The following is a 24,788-nucleotide window of genomic DNA, read 5'->3' on the forward strand; positions in this document are numbered from 1 at the left end:
CAGGACTCATATGGAGGTGAAAAACTGGCCTCACATAAGTCCAGAAACGGGCTGTTTCTGGAGTTTTCAAAGAGCCCTGCTAGGCCCAAAATGGGGCACAGGGAATTATGAGCACATGCAGAAGGGTTGGTCAGTACAGGAGGTGTTTATGCACATGTGCAGGAGATGGGGCTCTGTCTGTCTGTCTGTCTATCTATCTATCTATCTATCTGAGAGCATATGCACAAAAGACAAATTCCTTGTTTGTCTAATCACACTTGGCCAATAAAGAATTCTATTTTATTATCCTATCCATCTATCTACCTACGTATCTCTACCTACCTACCTACATGTCTGTCTGCCTATCTACCTACCTACATGTCTGTCTGCCTATCTATCGACCTACCTACCTATCTATTTAGACGCAGGTGAGGAATGAGGTGGAGAAAAAAAGGCATTTATTCAAGCAGCTTCTCTGCAAACGACCTGTTGTCAGAGGCCATACTGTACTCTCAGGCCATACTGTATAGTGATCCTTGCGAGGGATGGCCCGCCTAGTAACATCATCCTGCACCTTCCCCCGCGCACTCCTTCCAGGAACTGAAAGGGGGAGGACACTAACGCCTCTCTATATCTTATTCGGAGGGTTCTGGCAATCCAATCCCCGCCTCCTTCTATAAGTGCCTGCCCAGTTGCTCTTTGGACTGGGCAGTTGCCCGTCAAGCAGAGCCGAAAGTCGGCGCTCGAAAAGTTTCCGCGTCTCCTCACGGCCCCGCGGGGAACCTGGTCCGCGGGAGGATTTTTTGCGAGGATTGAAGCGAAGCTCCGGGATTCCCCCGCCCCCCACCAGGAGACGGAACGGCGCGCGTGAGTCAGTGAGTGAAGCGAAGCAGCACGTGGCTGCGGGGGAGGGGCGGGGCTGCGTTGGCACAGGACGTTGATCAAAGGAGGAAGAGTTGGAGAGGGGAGAGAGAGAGAGAGAACGGCATGGCGGAGTGGGTTGGGTTGCCAGGGAAACGCGAACACTGCTATTCCCGCCCCCGCTTCAAAGCTCCTGGAGCAAGGCCAGAGTTGGAGCTCTCTGGGGTATTCAGCCGGCGTTAAAAAGAAGGCGCTCCTTCTCTTTGTAACGAGTACAAACCCCTTACTCCACTGATTTGTGGGAAAGTTCTGAGGAAAAGGAAGGGCCACAGCTTGCTTAGCCCGTGGAACGGATGCCGGGAGGCTTTGCGCTAGCTAGGCGAAGGAGGGTGGGGAGATGTGAACGAAGGGCTTTGCCCTGGCAGGTATCACGATCGTCAATATTGATTTCAGTGAATAGCAATAGCATGTAGACTTCTATACCGCTTCATAGTTCTTTTACATCCCTCTCTAAGCGTTTACAGAGTCAGCATATTGCCCCCAACAATCTGGACCCTCATTTTACCCACCTCGGAAGGATGGAAGGCTGAGTTAACGTTGAGCCAGTGGTGAGATTTGAACTGGTGAACTTCAGCCAGCAGTCTGCAGAAGCAGCTTGCAGTACTGCACTCTAACCACTGGGTCACCCAGGCACAATGGGACTGTAAGACTTGAAACGTGCATCTGCATCATAGGTGTTTAAAACTTAAATATTTAGAGGGGAGTGTAGTCTCTGAAGCAGTGTACTGTTTTGTGGTGGATATTGGACAATTTAATTTAATTTAATTTAATTGACTTACATGCCGCCCAATCCCATGGGTCTCAGGGCAGCTAGTGAGGTGAGACACAGGTTCAAATTTCCCCTTGATCAGAGAGCTCATTCTCACACCTGCTACTAACCACTGTGCCACCCCAGCTCTGAAACCCTAAGCCTTACCCTAAGCAAGAATCCAAAGTGCTTAGATGATAATCTAATATTCACACTGACCGTGCTTCTTCCCCTTCCTTTGTTGAAAATCAAATTAAAAATTAGAAGTATTGTTCCGAAGAAAATACATCTTTCAGAGTTTGCCTGTTTTGATTGTTTAAACCTCCTATCTCTTTAAATAGCAATAGCACTTAGACCTATATACCGTTTAACAGTGCTTTACAGTGCTTTACAGCCCTCTCTAAGCTGTTTACAGTGTCAGCAGTGTCGCCCCCAACAATCTGGGTCCTCATTTTACCCACCCCAGAAGGATAGAAAGCTGAGTCAACCTTGAGCCTGGTGAGATTTGAACTGGTGAACTTCAGCCAGCAGTCTGCAGAAGCAGCTTGCAGTACTGCACTCTAACCACTGGGTCACCCAGGCACAATGGGACTGTAAGACTTGAAACGTGCATCTGCATCATAGGTGTTTAAAACTTAAATATTTAGAGGGGAGTGTAGTCTCTGAAGCAGTGTACTGTTTTGTGGTGGATATTGGACAATTTAATTTAATTTAATTTAATTGACTTACATGCCGCCCAATCCCATGGGTCTCAGGGCAGCTGGTGAGGTGAGACACAGGTTCAAATTTCCCCTTGATCAGAGAGCTCATTCTCACACCACTTGCTAACCTCACAGTGTGGCAAGAAGATAAAATGAGGGGATATACCATATCTGCTGTCTTGGAACCCCAGAGCTCAGGACAGTAAATAAAAACAAATAGTAGCTCCTGGCTCAAGGAGGAAACCTACACAAAACCTACTGCTCTGCATAGCCAGAGGACTAGGACAGTTGCATGGAGTGATATTTATCCGCGTCTGTCATATGGACATTTGAACCCATATTGGATTTAATTTGGTTTAATGCATATTTCTGAATAGGTATCAGGAGGATCAGTGCCCAAAAATGGGGATAGGAGAAGAAAGAGGGATGGTTTGAAAGTGAATTGGGGGAAGGGGAAATACATATGTAAAACTTAGATTTGTCTTTTTGAAAGAACCCATATCAACCTATCTTGGACATTTCCTTTTGCCTGATACCCCATAGTTCTCCAGAAGGTCTATAAAAAAGAGAAATACAACTAGAAAAGAAGTAATGTTGAAAGTGGTTTGGCTTTTGAGTAATGCACCGGCTTAACGACTTTGTTGTGATGAGTTTTGTCACAATTAGATGAAATGTGAGTGAGGAACTACGAAGTTGTCAAGACGGTGCAGAAGTTGGTGAAAAATTAACGACTTGCAACACTATCTCAAGAAGGCCTGATGCTTATGAGAACTTGGGAGGGGTGATTTTCATGAGAGAACAGATGCAGCCAAAAAGCATTCCTTTGAGTGGTTCAAGGATATCCTTTGCCCACCCACCTAGGTGGTAGTGGAGGAAGGACTTTCCACGCTGGCACAATCTGAGTGGGCAATGTGACAAGTTTGGGGGGGGGGGGGGCGACAAGAGATGTGAACTTTCAATTGAGTGGGAAACTCAGGTTCAGGTTTCCCTGTATGGGTGCCAGGATGGCTCCAGAAATAAATTGGAACTTTGAGGAGTATGTTGACTCAGACTCTGATTTAGTTTGGATGTTCCCTGGAACTTTGACAGAAGTATTGTTTAACAATCCATTAAGTGAAGAGGTTTTGCAATGGCAATAAAAGTTTCAACGTAAGATGTGCACTAACCTAACACCTATTAAAAGAAATTCAAATTTTGTGTCTTTTAACCTGCGTCTTCCAATATTTCAGTTTTGGTGCTTAAAAATATATGATTTAAGCCATTTTAAATGATACAGTGACTTAAATATAATTTATATCGTACATTTTTGTGTTATATTTCATTTTATTAAGATTATTTTTCTCTTTTTAGGTCAGAATATTTGGATTCATATTGATTACACCTGAAACAGGAAACTATGTCTTTCTTAATCAAAGGTGCTCCAAGGCATGGCTTTAACTGTCAAAGTCACAAAGAATTATTTAAAAGATGTATATTGAAGAGTTCAAAAGCTTTCAATGGACAAAAGATGAGACATTTACAAACATCCTCTCCAGTTCATTCTAAAAATATAGACTCTTTCAATTATATAATTGTCGGAGCTGGGTCTGCAGGATGTGTTTTAGCCAACCGATTGTCTGAAGATCCTCACAACACTGTGAAGCTACTTGAAGCAGGTCCAAAAGATACTATGTTAGGTAGCAAACTATTATTGTGGAAGATTCATATGCCTGCTGCTTTAACTTACAACCTCTGTGATGAGAAATATAACTGGTACTACCATACAACACCTCAAAGACACCTGGATAATCGGATCCTGTACTGGCCCAGAGGACGAGTCTGGGGTGGTTCCTCATCCCTCAATGCCATGGTGTACATTCGGGGCCATGCGGAAGATTATAACAGGTGGAGTAAAGAAGGGGCTGTTGGATGGGACTATGAGTTCTGTTTGCCGTATTTTAAGAAAGCACAAACTCATGAGTTGGGGGCTGACCTTTATCGAGGAGGGGACGGCCCACTTCATGTGTCAAGGGGAAAAACAAAAAACCCTCTTCATTGTGCATTCCTGGATGCAGCTCAGCAAGCTGGGTACCCTTTCACAGATGATATGAACGGTTTTCAACAAGAAGGCTTTGGCTGGATGGATATGACAGTACATAAAGGTTAGCTTTGACATGTTCAATTTGGAAGCTATGTTGTGCAGTAGCCATGAACACCAGTCTTTGTAAACACTTACAATGGTTTGGAAACTTTTTCATAATGAAAAAAGCCCATAATTACGAATGTTTTCCTTTAAGGGCCTAATCGCATGAGTTGAGAAAGAGTTTGGACTAGAACAGAAGTGTGAAACTTTGTGGAAGGACAAGGGCTACACTCATTTCAGCGGTATCTTGAGGGCTATATAGCAAACCTAAATTTCATTTCATTTTAAAATTTAAATTATTTTAGGCAATTAAACTAATACAGTGGTACCTCTACCTAAGAACACTTCTACTTACAAGAACTGGGTGTTCAAGATTTTTTTGCCTCTTCTCAAGAACCATTTTCCACTTACAAACCCGAGCCTCTGAAACTGTAACCAGAAAAGGCGGGGAGAAGCCTCCTTGGGACCTCTCTAGTAATCTCCTGGGAGGAAACAGGGCCTCCACCCTCCTTGTGGTTTTCCCAATTGCACACATTATTTGCTTTTACATTGATTCCTGTGGGAAAAATTGCTTCTTCTTACAAACTTTTCTACTTAAAAACCTGGTCACAGAACGAATTAAGTTCGTAAGTAGAGGTATCCTCAATTTACGATGACAGTTGAGACTACAATTTATGTTGCTAAGAAAGGTGGTTGATAAATGAATCACATTCGATTTCACAATCTTTTTTTTTGTTGCTATCACTGTAGTCGCATGTTTATTTATTTATATATCATATTTAGAGACTGTCCATCTCCATTGTAGATCAACTCTAAGTGAATATGGTCATTAAGCAAATCCAGCTTCCCACATTGACTTTTCTTGTTGGAGCCAGCAGGGAAGGTTGCAAATTGTGATTACCATATTTTTCAGAATATAAGATGCACCTCCCCGCCCCCCCACCCCAAAAAAAGTCTGAAAATTTGAGTGTATCTTATACTCTGAATGTAGCATTTTCAAAGCTTTTTTTCCCCAGGCCTAACGAGGCATTAACAATCTTCCTGGCTCTTACCAGCTTGCAGGCTTTTTTTCATTCCCTATTTTCTTCCCCAAAAACTAAAGTGTGTCTTTTACTCCGAAAAATACAGTACATGGGTCTGGGACACACAAGTTGTATTAAATAGATGCCATTTGCCAAGCACTCAATTTTGATCATGTAACTGCATGGATGCTGAGATGGTTGTGTGAAGACTGGTTGCAAGTCAATTTTTCCCATGCCATTGTAACAATTATTGTGAATTGAGGAGTACCAGTATTAAGATTATTGTAAATAATTTTATTTAATCTTATCATCATAAATTAGCGTAAACTGGAATATTCTTCAAAATTAGACAAGTAGGAAAATGAGAAACCTTATCAATGTAATTATTAGTGTGTGCATTTTTCAGTGTGAAACTTCAACACAGCAGCTGATACATTTATTCCTGGTCTGAGAGTTGATAACATCAGCCACATTCTTTCCTCAGCATAGATTCTTTTGGTCTATTAAAGCAGCAGTTTCCAGAGAAACATGTCATAACAGGCAATATGACAGAGATGATGTTGTGATACAAACTTGTCCCCTTGAAAACACATATATGACATTGACACAGGTGCAAAAGGAATACTGCTTGTATCCCAAAGCTATTTCCTTCATTTTGCCTCTTTAGATACTTTCAACAGATGCTGCTGTATTTAAGTTAACCTTTCCTTTCAAAATACAATTGTGAATAAAATAAATTAATAGAGCATAAACCTTATACCAAGTAACAATTTTAAATATTTACTATGAAAGAACTGACATTGCAGGCTAATATCATAAAATTAAATTTTATTTATTTATTATTTATTTATTTATTAGTTGGACTTGTATGCCGCCCCTCTCCGAAGACTCGGGGTGGCTCACAACAAGTAAAAACAGTCACAACAATCCAATTAATTAAAATGTTTAACGATTTAAGAGAAACCCCATGTAATAGCAAACGCACACACAAGCATACCATGCATAAATTAACGTGCCCAGGGGAGATGTTTAGTTTCCCCATGCCTGACGGCAAAGGTGGGTCTTAAGGAGTTTTCGGAAGGCAGGAAGAGTAGGGGCAGTTCTAATCTCCGGGGGGAGTTGGTTCCAGAGAGCCGGTGCCGCCACAGAGAAGGCTCTTCCCCTGGGACCCGCCAACCGGCATTGTTTAGTTGACGGGACCCAGAGAAGGCCCACTCTGTGGGACCTAATTGGTCGCTGGGATTCGTGCGGCAGGAGGCGGTCTCGGAGATATTCTGGTCCGATGCCATGAAGGGCTTTAAAGGTCATAACCAACACTTTGAATTGTGACCGGAAACTGATCGGCAACCAATGCAGACTGCGGAGTGATGGTGAAACATGGGCATACCTAGGTAAGCCCATGACTGCTCTCGCAGCTGCATTCTGCACGATCTGAAGTTTCCGAACACTTTTCAAAGGTAGCCCCATGTAGAGAGCATTACAGTAGTCGAACCTCGAGGTGATGAGGGCATGAGTGACTGTGAGCAATGAGTCCCGGTCCAGATAGGGCCGCAACTGGTGCACCAGGCGAACCTGGGCAAACGCCCCCCTCGCCACAGCTGAGAGATGGTTTTCTAATGTGAGCTGTGGATCGAGGAGGACGCCCAAGTTGCGGACCCTCTCTGAGGGGGTCAATAATTCCCCCCCCAGGGTGATGGATGGACAGATGGAGTTGTCCTTGGGAGGCAGAACCCACAGCCACTCCGTCTTATCCGGGTTGAGTTTGAGTCTGTTGACACCCATCCAGGCCCCAACAGCCTCCAGGCACCGGCACATCACTTCCACCGCTTCGTTGACTGGGCATGGGGTGGAGATGTAAAGCTGGGTATCATCGGCATATTGATGATACCTCACCCCATGTCCTTGGATGATCTCACCCAGCGGTTTCATGTAGATGTTGAATAGCAAGGGGGAGAGGACCGACCCCTGAGGCACCCCACAAGGGAGAGACCTCGGAGCCGACCTCTGACCCCCCACTAACACCGACTGCGACCGGTCAGAGAGGTAGGAGGAGAACCACTGGAGAACAGTACCTCCCACCCCCAACCCCTCCAACCGGTGCAGAAGGATACCATGGTCGATGGTATCGAAAGCCGCTGAGAGATCGAGGAGCACCAGGACAGAGGATAAACCCCTGTCCCGGGCCCGCCAGAGGTCATCCATCAACGCGACCAAAGCGGTTTCCGTGCTGTAACCGGGCCTGAAACCTGACTGTTGGGGACCTAGATAATCGGCTTCTTCCAAGGACCGCTGGAGCTGGAGTGCCACCACCTTCTCGACAACCTTCCCCATAAAGGGAAGGTTGGAGACTGGACGATAGTTATTAAGTACGGCTGGGTCCAGGGAGGGCTTCTTGAGGAGGGGGCGCACAAGCGCTTCTTTATAGAGTGTTGGAAAAACTCCCCTCCCCAAGGAAGCGTTGGTAATCTCCTGGGCCCAGCTCCGTGTCACCTCCCTGCTGGCCGAGACCAACCAGGAGGGACACGGATCCAGTAAGCAGGTGGCAGAACTCACAGCTCCGATGGCCTTGTCCACTTCATCAGGTGTCACCAGATCAAACTCTTCCCAGACAGGTGGACAAGTACGTGCCCCAGTCACCTCGACTGACTTGTTGTCAGTCGACTCTGTCTTACAATTGGAGTCGAGGTCGGCCCGGATCCGAGCGACTTTATCAGCGAAAAATGTGTTAAACTCCTCGGCACTACTCTGCAAGGGCTCCCCAACTCCCCCCTGATTAAGAAGGGAGCGGGTCACCCTAAACAGAGCAGCCGGGCGGGATTCTGCTGATGCAATCAAGGCGGCATGGTACGCGCATCTTGCCGCCTTGAGCGCCACTTTGTAAGTCTTAATAAAAGCTCTTACAAGTGTTCGATCAGATTCGGACCTACTCTTCCTCCATCGCTTCTCTAGACGTCTCTTTTGGCGTTTCAACACCCGGAGCTCCTCGTTGAACCATGGGGCTCTACGGGGTCTAGCGCCGCGGAGAGGTTGCAAAGGCGCAATCCGGTCAAGAGCCCCTGCCGCAGCCCTGTTCCAGGCCTCAGCGAGGGACTCCGCCGAACTGTGGACGAGTGCCTCTGGAATAACCCCAAGCGCCGTCTGAAAGCCCTCTGGGTCCATCAGGCGTCTGGGGCGGAACATCTTCATTGGTTCTGCCTCCCTGCGGGGAAGGATTGGAGCCAGGAAGTCAAGCCGTAGTAGAAAATGGTCTGACCATGACAAAGGCAACACTTCTAAGCCCCTTAGTCTCGGACCATTGCTCAATTGCTCGGAAAGGAATACCATGTCAGGTGCGTGCCCTCCCTCGTGAGTCGGACCCTGTACTACTTGAGTCAGGTCCATGGCTGTCATGGTGACCATGAACTCCTGTGTCAGCCCAGAGGTTTCGCCGAGTGACGGCAGGTTGAAGTCCCCCAGGACAATAAGTCCGGGGAACTCCACCGCCAACCCGGCTACCTCCTCGAGTAGCACAGGCAGGGCTTTTGACACGCAGCTGGGAGGCAGGTACGTGAGAAATAAGCCCACCTGAACCCCTAAGTCCAACTTCAGCAAGAGAGACTCTCAACCTGCAATTTCCGGAGCAATGAGTCTACGCAGGCAAAGGCTCTCCCTGGCTATAATAGCCACTCCTCCCCCCCTTCCCTGGGGTCGAGGTTGATGCCATATCTGAAACCCGGCTGGGCAAATTTCAGAGAGGGGAACACCTCCCTCCGGGCCCAGCCAGGTTTCAGTAATACAAGCCAGGTCGGCCTCCTCATCCAGGATCAGATCCCGGATGAGGAGAGCTTTATTTACCACCGACCTGGCGTTGAGCAGCAGCAACCTGAGTCCAGGGCCAGAGTTACACTCATCACCAGTACCCAAGATTGGGCTCATAGAGCCGGAACAAGGGACCGTTATTAAGCAACGGTCTCTCGTTCCCCTGGAACGGCTAACTCTGTGGCCCCCACCATATCTGCCTCTCCCCAGCAACACAGGAATATTCCGGCCCTCTGCCACCCCAGAGATCGGTGCCCCTTCCTCTCCTGTCTCCCGAGCGTCAGGTGGGCCAAACCTATCATTCATACTATTCACAATCATCTCATCCATACCATACTCCCACCCACCCCAACCATCACACTCATACCAATCATTCATTCCATGCATAAGATTAACTCCATTCCAATCATCCATTAATTAGCGAACCCTCCCAGTATTAAAAAAGGATTAAATTAGTAATAGGTAAAAATGCAAATAAAATGTGGCACAATATAAATACATATAAATAGAAATATAAAAATTCAAAAAATTAATAATTAGTAGTCTAAAATGGTAAAAATGGTAAAATAGTAAAAGTCAGGTCTTAATACAAGTTATTAGTTAATCATCGGTTAGTCAGTCGGTCCAGGTGAAGTGTCTTAGTATGGCTTCAATAAGTCTTAGATCTTAAAAGGACTTTAAAAAGGTCTTAAAAAGTTGCTGTTTTTCCCCAGCCGGTCCACTAGGGGGCGTGGATCTTCAATAAAGTGCATAGAAGTGCATAGAAGTCAGGAGGGGGGGAGGGGGGGAACAGACAATGATAGTCATTTGCAAGTTCATATTAGCATGTCCCAATTCCCAAGCAACCAGTTCCATCTTTCTCATTCCTCATTTCTCTTTCGTGATTTTATCGTCCAGCAGGTCCAACCGTCCATGCAGTCCTCCCATCCCACCCAGCCCTCCCCTGGCACCAGCCGCTCTCACCCGCTGGCGCCATGCAGGAAGGGGGGGGTTGGGGGGAGTTGTTGTCCCAAATATACCCCGCTAGCAATTATCTTCCACAGGCAACAGGTCGCTCCATCGTTCTTTCAGCACCTCCTTTCCTCCTTTCTCCTCCGGTGTTTCTCAATTCTTGCACAGGCACCTCCGCCGTCTTCAGCGTCTCAGCGTCTCAGTCAATCACAATTTTCTGATGAGCATCTCTGTTTTGTGAAATTCTGCTGGAATATGGTAGTACTTCTAACAAAATTCCCACAAGGAAAAGGTTAATCTTAAAAAATCAATATGAATATGGGATTAAATGAATTTATTTGTGTTTTCAGTTTATATTATATAAAAATTTCAGTTTATATTATATTTTTATTATTGTAAGCTGCCTAGAATTACCCTGAGATAAGATGAGTGGCCTATTCATTTTATAAATAAATAAATAAATAAATAAACAAACAAACAAACAAACAAATAATAAACTCATAGCCAGTATTAACTTCATTCATTTGATGGTTCATTGGAAATGTTTATTTAGGCTGACAGTTCAATTTCTTTCCACATTAAATACAAAGTAGAGCAACAACTGAATGATAGCACATTAACCATATGGTATTCATGTAACCTGTTTCATTTTTAAAGGTTGTGTGGAACGGGTAGATTCTTCTTTTGCCAAGGCAAGAGGTTTGGCATACAAATCCAGATTGCAACTTAAAACTGTTTCTGCTTGATCCTTAGATAATTGTAATTGTCCACAATGGCAACTGTTAAAATTGAAATAGATGCCTGAATTAAACCAGGAATATAGCAACCCAGAAACCCAGAATATAGCAACAATATAGATTTAGCAACAATACTGCAAGCCAGACTTTAAGATGTTATAGGCATATGACATCCGTTGTTTATGGGAAAAGTTAAATAAAATTATAACAGTCTGTCACACCTGCTGAAAAATTTATAGGCATATAAATCAAATAAGTAAGTAAGTAAGTAAGTAAGTAAGTAAGTAAGTAAGTAAGTAAGTAAGTAAGTAAGTAAGTAAGTAAGTAAGTAAGTAAGTAAGTAAATAAGTAAATAAGTTGAGACAGGTATAGTTTTATTAGAAATCAAGTGTACTGCAGTAGCGCATAGCCTAAATTCCACTTTTCCCCACCATAGTTGCATCCGGTCACTGCGCCCCCCCCCCCCCACCCAATGACCAATCATGTTCAAGCAACATATTTTCACAACAATCACTTCCAGGGTAGGTTGGTATGCTGCTGTAATTTTTCTGTCAGCCAGGTGACCCTGAAACACAGTTCTGGGGAGATAAAGCAAGCAACTTGGGGTGGGGGGTGGGGGGGCAACGCAACAGTTACTCTCACTTTCCTCAAGCAGTCTTTACTTTCACTTTCTCCCAAGCAACCACCTCCATAGTCCATGGCAGACTGTCAGAGCATGGTATCAAAACATAAGTGAGTATGAGGTGGCAGCTGACACAGACCCTTACTCATTTGGATTCATGTTGATTTAATACCACTCTAATCAGTTTGATAGATTTTTTTTGCTAGAAGCTGAATGGGTTGAATGCCATCCTAACTCTCTTGAAACCTCTTGTCGGCCTTTAATCTCATGCTATCCTTATGGACTCTCCAATAGAGTTGAATTTTAGTGGCATTCTTCAAGGTGATGCCAGACTTAGTGTAAAACCCAAAGGGAGATTATTTGATACAAGCAACACAATTTTCAACATGGCTCTATCTTGGCCTTTTTCAGTTATTTAATATTCTGTATGGAATTGCTAAAGAGAAATCAATCCAGAATTTTAGAAAGAGTCATCATCAGTATCACATCTGCTACAGTATTGTAATCTGAGTGCAAGGAATGTCTCAATGGGCTCAAACATTATGTTCCTCAATATCAAGCTAGAGAAGTAAACAATCTAAATCAAGGCAAAGTTAAACCTACGGTCAATCAACTGAAGAAGTGGAATGAGATTTGGGTTTTGAATTGGTTTTCCCTCACACATCTAGCAGCAGGAAGATCAGGCTTTTAAGTGGTGTAGGGCAGTGGCCTCCAACCTTTTAGGCACTAAGGACCAGTTCGTGGAGAAAGGGGACGAGAGGGGACATGGTTTTTGCACGTTGTCTGCACCCTACAGATGGGGCTTCACTTGTTAAAGCAGCCTGACTGCTAGCATGGTTTGGTCCGATGGAGGTCCACGGACCAGCGGTTGGATACCCCTGGTGTATAGTATCACGAAAAGAGCCCTCTCACTGAAAAAACGGGAGTTGTTGGGGGGTTTTTTGTGGAGGGAGGGCTCACAGTTCAATATACAGAGGTATCTTGGTATTTAACTGCTTTGAAACTCATTGGGGCTCACTACATTATTTCTCATGGGAAAAATGTGTTTGGTACCCATCGTTTTTGCTATTCATTGCACATCATGGAACCAATTAACAACGAATACCAAGGTACCACTGTATTTCACTGAGAAATTGTTAAGATTTAGGACTTGGTTATTTTACTTATCTGATTATCTGGATCAGAAGTAACCTTTTTCTCAACTTTCAAAAACTTGCCTGTCAGGCATGTAGTAAAATATTTTTCTCAAACTGTGAAAAGGACTCCATTTTCAAATAACTTGCAGTTAGTCTTCACTTTATTTTTGTTTCTTGGAAAAGGATTCAGGATGTTGGTTTTTTAATTTTTTAAAAATATTGCTTTAGCATTTTTTTGTCTATTTTTTAAATTGCATTATTGCTCTGCCTCGATGAATCTTGCTGTGAACTACAGTAGTAACTTTAAAGATGTTTTTAAAAATGTTAATATATAATCACATCAGAACAGATAAAATTATTTTGGTATTTATTTTATTCATTAAAATTTTAAAACCAGATTTTCCCAGAGCAGTTCACTGTATAACATGCATTATATATATTGGTTACTGTTGCTATAAAACCATGTATTTTATAGGTAAAAGGTGGAATACATCTAGTGCATATCTTCATTCTGCTTTATCACGTCCAAATCTGTCGGCAGAAGTCAGTACACTTGTTACAAAAGTTTTATTTGAGGGGACCAAAGCAATTGGTATTGAGTATATTAAAAATGGAGAAAAGAAAAAGGTAAGTTTGTACAGTATTATTTCTTCAACTAAGAAAAGAAAATCAACTAGCAATCAACTTGTACTAACTTTTCATTTCTGGCTCATTAGAGTTGTAGTAAAGGTTCTTTTATTGTTGAAATAAAAGCAAAATACAACTGACACTTCAATCTCCATATCATGTATTAATCTCAAAACTGCAGTAACCTGGTCAAAATATAATGGGCACCACTCCATTCTGCAGATAAGATTAATTTCAGTTTTCCATTTATTTTGAGTTAGCAGAGTCTCTACCCTCCTAACTTCTAGAAATGAAATCCCTACTGATTTGAAAATAGGTATTTCTTTCATTGAGTGTCCTATCATTCTAATATTTTAAAGAGAGAGAAAGAAAAAAGTATTTACTAAGTTCTAAATAATTTCCTTCAAGCCTCTGAGTAATGTTTTAATACTTGTGACATGTGAACCAAGCTAAATAATATGAGAAAAAGGAGCCAGAATTGTATATATTGTAGCAAGGGAAAAAAATCAAGAATAGAAATAAAAACAATTAGCCATTGTAGGAATCACAACAAATTTACTGCTATTTAATGGATTCATAAACCAGATGAAAAAGGACAAATACTGTGAAGTTGTATGATAATCAGCATAACAATAGCAATAGCACTTAGACTTATATACAGCCTCAGAGGGCTCTACAGCCCCTCTCTAAGCAGTTTATAGAGTCAGCCTCCAACAATTTGGATTCTCAAATTAAGTGACATTCGAAAGATGGAAGGCTGAGTCAAATTTGAATCAGTCAGCATCAAACTCCAGACTGAGGGCAGACTTTGCCTATAGTACGGCATTCTAAACATTGCACCACCAGGACTCTGTAGCATAGTAATACAATTTACTACAGATTTGACAATTTTATGAATCTTCAGAGGGTTTTTTTTCTTTGATAATTGACTTTTTGCTATCTTGAAACTGCTCTGCTATTTTGAAAGCTCCTTCACTACAGTATATTAATTTGGAACCTTCATAGATACATTGTGTTTTGAGTTATTTTACTTAGTGATATCAGCAACTCTGGTTGCAATTCTTTCACCTCTGGATCCAGCTCAACTATTAATAAGTTAAAATGCAATAGTTCCAGGTTTAAAATTAGGAAATCTATATGATGACTTATTGTCAATTGTGAAAATAGTTTATTCCTATTCTTTATTTAAATAAAAAATGTTGGCAGTTCATAAGCTAAATTGTTTTCCTATGTATAATTGTACTATAAAATGTAGTGTGAAAGTTTTTGAAGAATGCATTACATTGTTAAATCTATCTAAACCTTTCAGTGCTCTATATTGTTTTAAGTACCACTGTTCCTTGTAAATCACTATTCATTCAGTGATTAACTAGATAAAATAGAGTAAAACTTAATTGTTGTAAACTTTAAATTAGAAAGGATGATAACAGATGTCTGAAGGAAAAGTGATAATCATTCTGGGATAACTCTTTTTCAGAAAAATAAAGGATATAACTAATCACTTGTAGATTTGGGTTGCCAGCTGACTATTAAATAGAAGAATGTGAGAACCTAATTTTTTTAACTTTTCAGAATGTGGATTCTTTTTTACTGATACATGATGAAATTATTGTTTTGGCTGATGATACAAAGCAAACATTTATTTTAATGGGGTTATTTAAGTAATGTGAGACAGTTTAAGAGAAAAAGAGGCATTTGTACAGAGAACAACACATTGCACTAATAAAAAACCTTTGATTCAAGAATATTTTTTGTTAACAAGGAGGAAAGTTTAGCAAGCAAATTTGGATGGACAGGAAATATTAGCATTGCTTAAGGGGAAAGTTTACTTAAAAATATATGATGGAGCTTTTAATAATTTCAAATAATCTAGATTACAACATTTCTGGCTATAACATGAAGAGTAAGAAAACTGAAAGCTATAAATGTAACATTATTTGTGTTGACTTTGATTTGTCAAAATTTAGTTTGATTGCTATTTTATTTCAGGTTTTTGCTAATAAGGAGGTTATTTTAAGTGGTGGTGCCATAAATTCTCCACAGTTACTTATGCTATCTGGAGTTGGAAATGCAGATGATCTAAAAAAATTAGGAATTCCTGTTGTCTGCCATCTTTCAGGTGAGTATGATGGTTTCAGTGTAACTCCATGCAAGATTGTGTTGGAGTTGAAAGAAAAAGATGTTTAGAAGTTCACATAACTTCTGCCCAGAACTCCTTAAATCAGTTGTGTCCTTTCCTAGAATGACATGAACCCCCTTCTTAGCAGTCACATAATCCCAGCAAACGTCAATTTCACTTATGGAGGTGCAGACAAGTGCTGTATACTACAGGCACTTGAAGGGCCTTTCTGCTTTTGACACCAAATTTTACCCCAATTCCATTGTTTATAAATATAGTTGTAAATATTGGTAGTGTACATATATTTGACATTTCATGTCATTTCTATAGGGGTTGGCCAGAATCTCCAAGATCATTTGGAAGTGTATATACAGCAAAAGTGCACTCAACCTCTAACACTATATAAATCACAAAAACCTCTTCAGATGATCAAAATTGGTCTTGAATGGTTCTTGAAATCCACAGGTATGATTTAGAAATATATCTTGTTAGGTTCTCATTTTGCGAGAGATGTAAAATCAGCTTTTAAAGTAAAGCTTTAATTAATGTATCTATTCAAAGTAGGTTTCTTTTTCTTTTCTTTTTTTGGTAGATGATTCATTTGAAACACTTTCATTCCAGATAAGGAAATCAAGGGTTTTTGAGAATCTTAGACTACATTTGCAAGTAACTTTGCTGCATTGTATTTTTAAAAAAACCACATACTGTACTTGTTAAATCTCTTGTAACAAACAGGAAGTTCATGTTTCTAGAAATTCTTGAGAATTCTAAGTTTTGTTGCAGCAAGACAAAGAATGTTTAGAATAGAAGCACAAATAACTATTTTTATTGTTGTATAACAACAGTGGTTTTTTTGTGTGCTAGTCAATAACGCTAATAAAATAATACTGCTCTTCTATGTTAATAACTTAAAATTCTCAAGTACAATAATTTTATGAGAGCTATGGCAATTTAAAATAAATTAATATGAATATATTATAGATTGTTAAATATTTTTAAATTGTCAAATAATATATACAGGTGATTATATCCAATTACAAAGTACACTTCATGTTATAAAATAACTAAAGAAAACCTACCGTATTTTTCGGAGTATAAGACGCACCAGAATATAAGACACACCTTAGTTTGGGGGGAGGAAAATAGGCAAAAGAATCTGCTTACCAGTTATTCATCTGGCTAGAATCCTTAGTCTGGTCAGCTTCAGCACATTATTTTATCCCCTGGTTAAGAACTTAAAAAAATTATTCTAAGAGAGAAACAATGAAAGAGCTTACAAGCCAATAAGAGCTGGAAACATCATTAGCACCCAGAAAGAAACAGTCTGAACAAGTAGAGCAATGGGAAAAACCATGCAAAGACTTAGGGCTTGGAAAACTTTCTTCTTTGTAGAGAGTAACAATGAAAGAGTTTGCAAGCCTGTAAGAGCTGGGAACATCATTGGCACCTGGTTAGGGCTGGAAAGAACCATTTGGAGCAAGTTACACCAATAGGGGGGGACCTGCAAAGACTTAGGGCTTGGAAAACATTCTTTGCAGAGAGTAACAATGAAAGACCTTGCAAGCCAGTAAGAGCTGGGAACATCGTTAGCACTTGGTTAGGGCTGGAAAGAAACCTACTCAGAGAAAGTTAGAGTAATGGAAAACCCCCTGCAAAGACTTAGGGCTTGGAAAACATTATTTGCTGAGAGAAACAATGAAAGAGCCTGCAAGGTAAGATATGGGAAGATCACTAGCAGCTAGTTAGGGCTGGGGGAAAAAAGCTACATTCAGAGTATAAGAAGCATCCTAATTATCAGCCTCTTTTAGGGAGGAAAAAGGTGTATCTTATACACCGAAAAATATGGTATTTTAACTGAATGCTTTCATGATAAATGAGACATGCTCTTTATTTCATAAGCTGTAATTTAATTTGGGTTTGTTTTGAATTAACATATGCGACTCTAACACTCTTGCTTCGTAAACCATATCTTGTGTTATATTATTTATGGCCAAGGCCACTATGGCTTATGGCTTACACAATGCAGAACGAGAACAGTCCAAAAAGCAGGTGGTAACTATGTCCTCCAATCACAAAGCTTCAGGTAATGAGACTGAGGTACCATTGTGTGTGGTTAATGTTCACAGCGAAATGTAATATAAAATACAGAGAATGTAAAACAATTTTTTAAAAATCCTCATTCTTTATGTATTTGGTGTTCCACCTTTCAGGACTTGGAGCCAGTGCCCATTTAGAGACTGGTGGATTTATAAGAAGTCGTCCAGACATTTCTCACCCAGATATCCAGTTCCACTTCCTCCCTTCTCAGGTGATTGACCATGGGCGGGTTGCTTCACAATTTGAAGCTTATCAGGTGAGTAGTAATACCATTTACTACAAAGAATATCCACTGGACAGAAATATTTTCCTGGAAAGTTGTTCATTTTCTTCTGGCATATAATTACATATTAATTATTGGAAATAGTTCCCAATCCATTTATTGGTGGCCAGGAGACTTAAGCAGAGATGACATAGGTTATTTTTCAATAAGTATACAGACAATGCAATTCATCTTATAATTCCAAGAAGGCATCTTCCCATTGTAAATGTTTTTGTGAATATCTTGTGTTCGTTAATCAATACTGAATAAGCTACCCTCATTTGACTATAAGAGTTCCAAAATTAATATGTGATTTTCATTTCAAAGCCAGTGAATAATGAAAGAAGTAGAAATCAGGCTTTGAAACCTGGAATAATTATCTGAATCCACCATGCAGTTTCTAAATAACTCATGAAACCCCAAGTTTCTATGAATCCCATTAGATATTCTATCATGAACCCTTAGCTGCCAAATGTATCACTGATATTTTTTGGATTGTTACAGGTCCATATTGGCCCCATGCGAAGTACCAGTGTAGGAAAGCTGACACTGAAGAGTTCGGACCCTGCCGAGCATCCAATCCTTGAGCCTAATTATTTATCAACAGGTAAATGCAGAATTATCTATATTCTAGTCTTTGGTTTCTTCCAGTTTGTAAATTAAACTCATCTTCTATAGTTACACTCACAATATAGACAATTACACCTTCTACAGACAATGGTATACTGCACTGGTAGTCTTACTTTGATGGCATTTCCCATTTCTTTGCTGGAGTTTTTAAACAATCCAGTTTAACTGAATTTCCTTAAGCAAAAAGTTGTATACTTAAGGCCAGCATCTCCTTTGTGCATAGAGGCTAGTACACATGTGAGAAACCCCAAATTTGTTTCTGTGCAAGAAAAAAATGTACATGACAAGGCTGGAAACCTTAAATTGTTATGTTGAGCCATAAACCTTGCAGATTTTTAAAAATTAAGCATTTTCAGCCACATAATTTTGTGGATTGTAATCCATCAGATACACAAAATAAACTCTATTAAATTTTAAAGTATGTCGTGAAATGAAATGCAGAAAATGCAGAAAACGTTGCATTGGTGAGTTAATGAACCAAGATGGGATGATTAAAAGTTGTTGTCTACTCAAGGAAATAGAACTACAGTAAACCTTTTAATAATATTACCAGAAATCTATCCTTATAGGCTTTTGTGTAATTGTTGCCATTCTGAATTTCATTTCTTCTTATCCCATTGTTGATACTCCAATTGTAGGGATACTGGGGGTGGGATTTGCATGTGTGTGTATGTGTGTAAATTCATATCAGAATTATATATTATACATTTGAAATAATTTTGGATATTTCTTGCTGCAACAAATCATTATAACTTCCTTTTGGGAATAAAGAGCTACCTGGATAAAGGATTAAATATCCAAAGAGCTGTTTCAAAATTGGTATTCTGCTAAATGGTATGTACAGGAAGCCTATTCAATTTTCCTCATTTTATATTCAAATTTTACTTTTTCTTTTATGGTGAATAAAATACAAAAGAGAATATCCACCTTACCTGCCTTTCTGTATCTTAGGTTGTGTCATTGTACTCTGAATTGTTGTCTAAAAAGAAAATAATATTAGCATTAATATTAATATTGGTTGCGCAGAGAATCATTGTGGCTTTTCTTTTCTTTCAACAGAAATAGATGTCTGGGAGTTTCGCCAGTGTGTGAAATTAGCCAGAGAGATCTTTGCTCAGAAGGCATTTAAAGAATTCCGCGGACCTGAGATTCAACCAGGGGAACACATTCAGTCTGACAAAGAAATAGATGCTTTCATAAGACAAAAATCTGATAGTGCCTATCATCCTTCATGCACTTGCAAAATGGGACAGAATTCTGATCCTACTGCTGTAGTTGATCCTGACACAAAAGTTATAGGCACAGAAAATTTAAGAGTAGTTGATGCCTCAATAATGCCCAGCGTTGTTAGCGGGAATTTAAATGCCCCAACCATAATGATAGCAGAGAAGGCTGCTGATATTATTTTGGGATTACCATCTCTTCAAGAGAAAAATGTTCCAGTATATAAACCCAAAACTCTGGAAACTCAGCGTTAACTTTTTGCTCTGCATTAGAGGTTTGCCTCCATAGGGGAATCTTGGTCTACTTTTTCTGAAGGAATATATATAAAGAGTAGCATTACTTCATATGTTTTTCTATATCACTAAACCCAAAAAATCTACTTTCAATCTCAAGAAAAAGGATGTACAATAGAAGCATTTGCTTTCTTCAGTTAACATTAGTTAATAATAGATAATTGGAAGCATCTAATTAACCACAGAATTGTTATAAATATACATTTGATGGTATGTAGAGTAAATTGTTTACCATAGAACAAAAGTCAGATTTTGTACATTAGTACAAAACAATACAAGGAAAAATAACAAAAATAGAATGTAGTTTATGGCTTTTGATTTGATGGGCTAGTATATTTCATATTTTGATTGGAAGCATTTGATTAACCACAGAATTGTTATAAATAGACATTTGATGGTATGTGCAGTAATTTTTAAAAACAGAATGGAAATCAGATTCTGTACATTAGTACAGAACAGTGATAGGATTTTTTCCCCATATTTTGCTTATTTTCCACATCCTATCTAAAGGTAAGAGAAAATAGAAAGGCAGCATTTAATCTCAAAATGGAATAAAATTGTCACTCAAAAGAGTTGAAACAGAATTATGTTCAAGTTAGACCTCTTTGGCCTACATTCTGTATTTTGTACATTTGGGTCATTTTTTTTTTATTGTCACAAGAAAGAATGGAACCCATGCTGAAGTGATGCAATGGTTTTACTAGAAATAATCATGATTAATTTATGCTGCTTGTGCTTTGAAAAAAATATTTTATTTCTGGAATAAACAAATTTTAATTAATACAGTTCAATGCTTCGGGATTGGGCAACATACAAATCAAATCAAAATAAAGAAATAAGTTATTGTATTTAAACTCAGTTTTGTAATTTTGTTTTGCTCTCTTTTATTATAGGCACTACTATATTTTGTCTTATTATTTAGCTACATTAAGAGAGTAATAAAGGCAGCGTTGGGGCCCTAGGGAGATGGGGAGGAGACTGCATTTCGGTTGGGATTCGGTTGGAAGACTGCGTTTCTGACACACGCGCATGCTTGCCCGCATAAGATTTGGCTTCTGTGCATGCGCAGGAAACCAAATCTCACACGAGGAGGCTTGCGCACATGAGATTTTGTCGGTTTTTGGCATTTTTTTTAAATCGCCGAAAATCCGCAACATTATTTATTTATTTATTATTTGCAGTAGTTTATTTGCATGTGGGTGGGGCCCGCCTGGAGACGGATAGTGGAAGGATGTCTCGAGACCATCAGAAATATGTTTTCCAATGGTCTTAGGCAATCCCTGTGAAAGGGTCGTTCGACTCCCAAAGGGGTCACGATCCACAGGTTGAGAGCTGCTGGTTTAGAGGATCAGTCCTAATTTCACTTTGGGGAAGAGGGTTATTGCCAGTCATTCCTTGCTTCTCATTGAGGGTAACTCCTGTTGCATAGTCCCCAAGGGCTTCAACAGCTTTGACGGGGCAAAACTGCTCACTGTTTTCTGGCCCTTCTGTGGCCTGCTAATCTACATCCAGTCTACAAACCCCTCAGAATTCAAAACCTCACAGCCAACCAGAAATAGTAATGACCAACCCATGCAAGCCAATCCCCAACCAGCACTTTACCTCACAATGACTGTCACCTGACTCTCACTGGTGATCCACATGACCATCACAAAACCCACCGTAAAACCCTCACTTAACACACCCACTCCAGAGCCATCACAAGACTTTGGTCTGATATGACTCTCTCCTGTTGTGACCTCACTATCATAGGACCTATAGGACTATATAAAGCCCTTATAAACAGAACACTGACACTAGTCTCCTCTAAGCTCTGCTGACGGTGTTACCCAGCCTGGTAATGAGAAGTTCAGAAACCAACCCACAAGTTCAGAGACTGAACTTCCACCCTCAGCCTATACATTGCCCAGATTCACTAGTGAGATTTTCAGACCAGCTTTCATCGAGACTTTTTGGCTGTCAATTCTTGGTCCACAACCCAAGCTCTGACACTGGCTCCCTTTGTTACCTTGCCATGACAGCCATTGCAACCAGCCCCCAGCTGAATTGTCTTACATCTTGTCTCCCACCTGATGTGCAGTTTCATGGTTCTAATCTTCCATCAACACATCCAACACTGCCAATAATAGTTCAAAAACGGCAGCACCCATGTCACAAGTACATTATTCTGAAAACCTCTGTTGGATCACAGACCTTGAGTATGTTTCCTGTTCCATGATGTCACGTGCAAATTCAGGTTGTGAATATAGCAGTGACAGCAGATTCCTGTGGTGTTATGGAGATCACTGATTAGGGAAGAAAGAATTGATGCCTGTAAAACTCACACACACACACACACACACACACCAACCCCCCCCCCAACAATCTTTAGAATTGCATATATTGATAAAAAGAGACGAAGTATAACAACTTTATTACACAATTTTATTCTCGGTAACATTTTGCATTTATTTTCATACAAAATGATGTAGGTCAAGAAATAATGTACAAACCTTTAAATTCTCTCCTGACATTTGAAAGAAGAGGTTTGTAAGGTATTCATAGCAAATTGCCACGGTGTACAAAAATGTTTATATTAATCTTAACTGTGTATGTCACTCTTTTGAAACGTGACAATTGCTACCTATTTTGTTAATACAGATAACCCTGATAAAGTTGCTTGGCAGAACAAGTCCATTTATCCAATGTTAATAAAATAAACTTTTGATATTTTGATCTCCAAAATCATATATATCTTCAGTGTCGGGATTTTTCTGCATCACAAACAACATTGAAGCCCTCCTTTGATTGCATAAAAACAACTCCTGAAACATTACATGTAGAACATCAAAAAGTTTGTCAACCATGCCATATCCTCATCAGTTTAGGAATGTTTTGGTTATGTAAATCATCATATCATCATTGTCGTCATCATACATTCCACTTCAAGCCATGTAAATTCTTAACTATCCGTCTTGTAAATTATACCTATGTAGGAAATCTCTACCAAGAAGAAAGCTCATGGTGGTTCGATCCTATGCACCTTCATTAAGAAATCCCATTTATACAATAGGGCTTTCTATCAGGAAAACTATGTAGGATTGGAACATCAATCTGTGTTTATTTCAAAGTAAAAGAAAACTTGGCCAAACATATTAGCTTTTTTGGATTATTCTTGTTTCTAGCTGTTATTGCAAGAGTTGTGGTAGAGATAAATAAATCCAGTTTGTTTTCTGTCAAAAAGACAGCAGATTTCAAATAGCTCTCCAAATACAAGATTATAATTACTTATTTTCTATATCTTAACATTGTAAAGTGAGAATCCAATTGATTGAAAATATTTTATAAAATCTCTGTTGCATCAAGTTTTTTTTAAATCTTTACTTCAAAAACATTTTTTAATGAAGGTGGCTCTATTTAAATATTTAATTCTATAGTGCTATACAATCCAAGTAAAAATATTTCTATTTAGAATTCAGTGAAGAATTACAATAATGAGGCTTCATAAATATTGCTGCGGTTCAATTACGGTACAATAATTACAAAATATAGAACATCTCTTTACAAATACAAATTATAGTAGATTAGAATTTATTTACAATAATCTCTGCTATATAGTTTTTAACAAACTGTCCTATCTAACTCTACTTTAACCTGGTTGCAAGTGCATTAGTAAAAATGCAAATATTCCAGTGTATTTTGCCCTTGATATGATAGTCATAAAACAGACTATTTTTAATGATATTTTACTATGTAAACTGCTGTTACATATGAGAGAAACGCTTTCAGCAGCGGATTAAACAATCCCTTGCAAAAAAAGTGTGATAAAATGGATTCAGTAACTTTAAAAAAAATTAAGTAAATTTTAAAATAATAGATCTGAGTGGATATGCTGAATGCAGTGGATTTCTGATATGCTTTGTGATCAGAGGTAATGACATCTTTGATTGTCATCACCACAGCCTTCTGAAGACCTTGTTAAAAGTGCCAATCTTTTTTTCCACTGAGAATTGTGAACACCCTGAAAGGCAGCAGAACACAATTGGAAGACAGCAATCTTTCCACTTTCTCTGTTTTTTGTTTTAACACAAACGGGTTAGAATCTTCTTGGTTCTAAAGATCCGCCTTCGTTCCCTGATGAGCTCGCGACTCTGTAGCAAAGGCCTTGAAGAAATCATTCGAATCCTGATTCGTCATACTGGAAACACGTACTAATAAATAAAAGTATGGCTTCCTCACAACATGACAATATTATCACTCATGCAAAACTTGATTCCTTATTGATTCCAACTAGTGCCTAGCATCATAGAACTAGGAGGCACTTCTGTTTGTTTAAAATCAAACATGTTTTTTTCCCTTCACTAAATACTATAAGGTTGTAATGCATATCATTTCATCAGATAAGTCTTCTTCATATTTTCCAGTATCTGGCTCTTCATCACTAAAGCCAGGACCAAATTCTTGAAGTTCATAATCTTGTCTATTTAAAATAGGGAACATGTCACTGTTCGTTCCATTGCTAATGTCTCCATTGAGAAGGTGGCTTGCAGCACTTTCCATCTCATCGATCGTCATATCACAAGCATCTGCAATCTCATGTTTTGTTGCAGAAACAAACTTTGGGTCCCTTGCATAGTGTCCTAATCCTTCAGATATAAGCACCTGAAAAGATAAGAGCATAAATATTGGGTCAAACTTGGGTCTATGGCTGAAGAGATTCTCAAAAGAAGGCAACTGAAAGTGGTTAATAGATTAAAGCAGAGAAAACTTGATTTCATTCATCAGGGTTGTGTTTGACCTTGGGGAGGGGACTTGGTCAG

The 24,788-nt window shown here is 39.7% G+C and overlaps 2 protein-coding genes across 4 annotated transcripts in view; one reads left to right on the forward strand and one right to left on the reverse strand.

Annotated features, from left to right (window-relative positions):
* The first annotated feature begins 680 nt into the window (after nucleotides 1-680).
* CHDH (choline dehydrogenase) lies at nucleotides 681-20,843 on the forward strand. 2 transcript variants are annotated; one of them, XM_070738510.1, is made up of 8 exons: nucleotides 681-854; nucleotides 3,700-4,490; nucleotides 13,213-13,364; nucleotides 15,354-15,483; nucleotides 15,814-15,948; nucleotides 17,694-17,836; nucleotides 18,347-18,449; nucleotides 19,532-20,843. In XM_070738510.1, exons 2-8 carry the CDS (start codon nucleotides 3,746-3,748, stop codon nucleotides 19,948-19,950), a joined length of 1,827 nt encoding a protein of 608 aa, XP_070594611.1. In that variant the 5' UTR covers nucleotides 681-854; nucleotides 3,700-3,745; the 3' UTR covers nucleotides 19,951-20,843. The 2 variants fall into 2 exon arrangements, with proteins under 2 accessions (XP_070594611.1, XP_070594610.1); XM_070738509.1 differs by having other exon boundaries at nucleotides 778-846.
* Nucleotides 20,844-22,394: 1,551 nt separating this feature from the next.
* The window catches only part of CACNA1D (calcium voltage-gated channel subunit alpha1 D), a 277,357-nt gene continuing 274,963 nt past the window's right edge, over nucleotides 22,395-24,788 (reverse strand). For both annotated transcript variants that reach the window (XM_070738512.1, XM_070738513.1), the window contains one exon: nucleotides 22,395-24,630. In XM_070738512.1, the coding sequence (XP_070594613.1) occupies nucleotides 24,337-24,630 (294 nt within the window). In that variant the 3' untranslated portion in view covers nucleotides 22,395-24,336. The remainder of the gene's footprint in view (nucleotides 24,631-24,788) is intronic.

The sequence above is a fragment of the Erythrolamprus reginae genome, chromosome 2 (assembly GCF_031021105.1).
Source record: "Erythrolamprus reginae isolate rEryReg1 chromosome 2, rEryReg1.hap1, whole genome shotgun sequence".
Lineage (NCBI taxonomy): Eukaryota > Metazoa > Chordata > Lepidosauria > Squamata > Dipsadidae > Erythrolamprus > Erythrolamprus reginae.

Bases quoted from the DNA above. Each gene is read 5' to 3' on its own strand.
- CHDH (XM_070738510.1), top strand. From the start codon at position 3,746: ATGTCTTTCTTAATCAAAGGTGCTCCAAGGCATGGCTTTAACTGTCAA. The intron at 4,491-13,212 runs GTTAGCTTTGAC...TGTATTTTATAG, and splicing joins GGATATGACAGTACATAAAG to GTAAAAGGTGGAATACATCT. The intron at 15,484-15,813 runs GTGAGTATGATG...TCATTTCTATAG, and splicing joins TGTTGTCTGCCATCTTTCAG to GGGTTGGCCAGAATCTCCAA.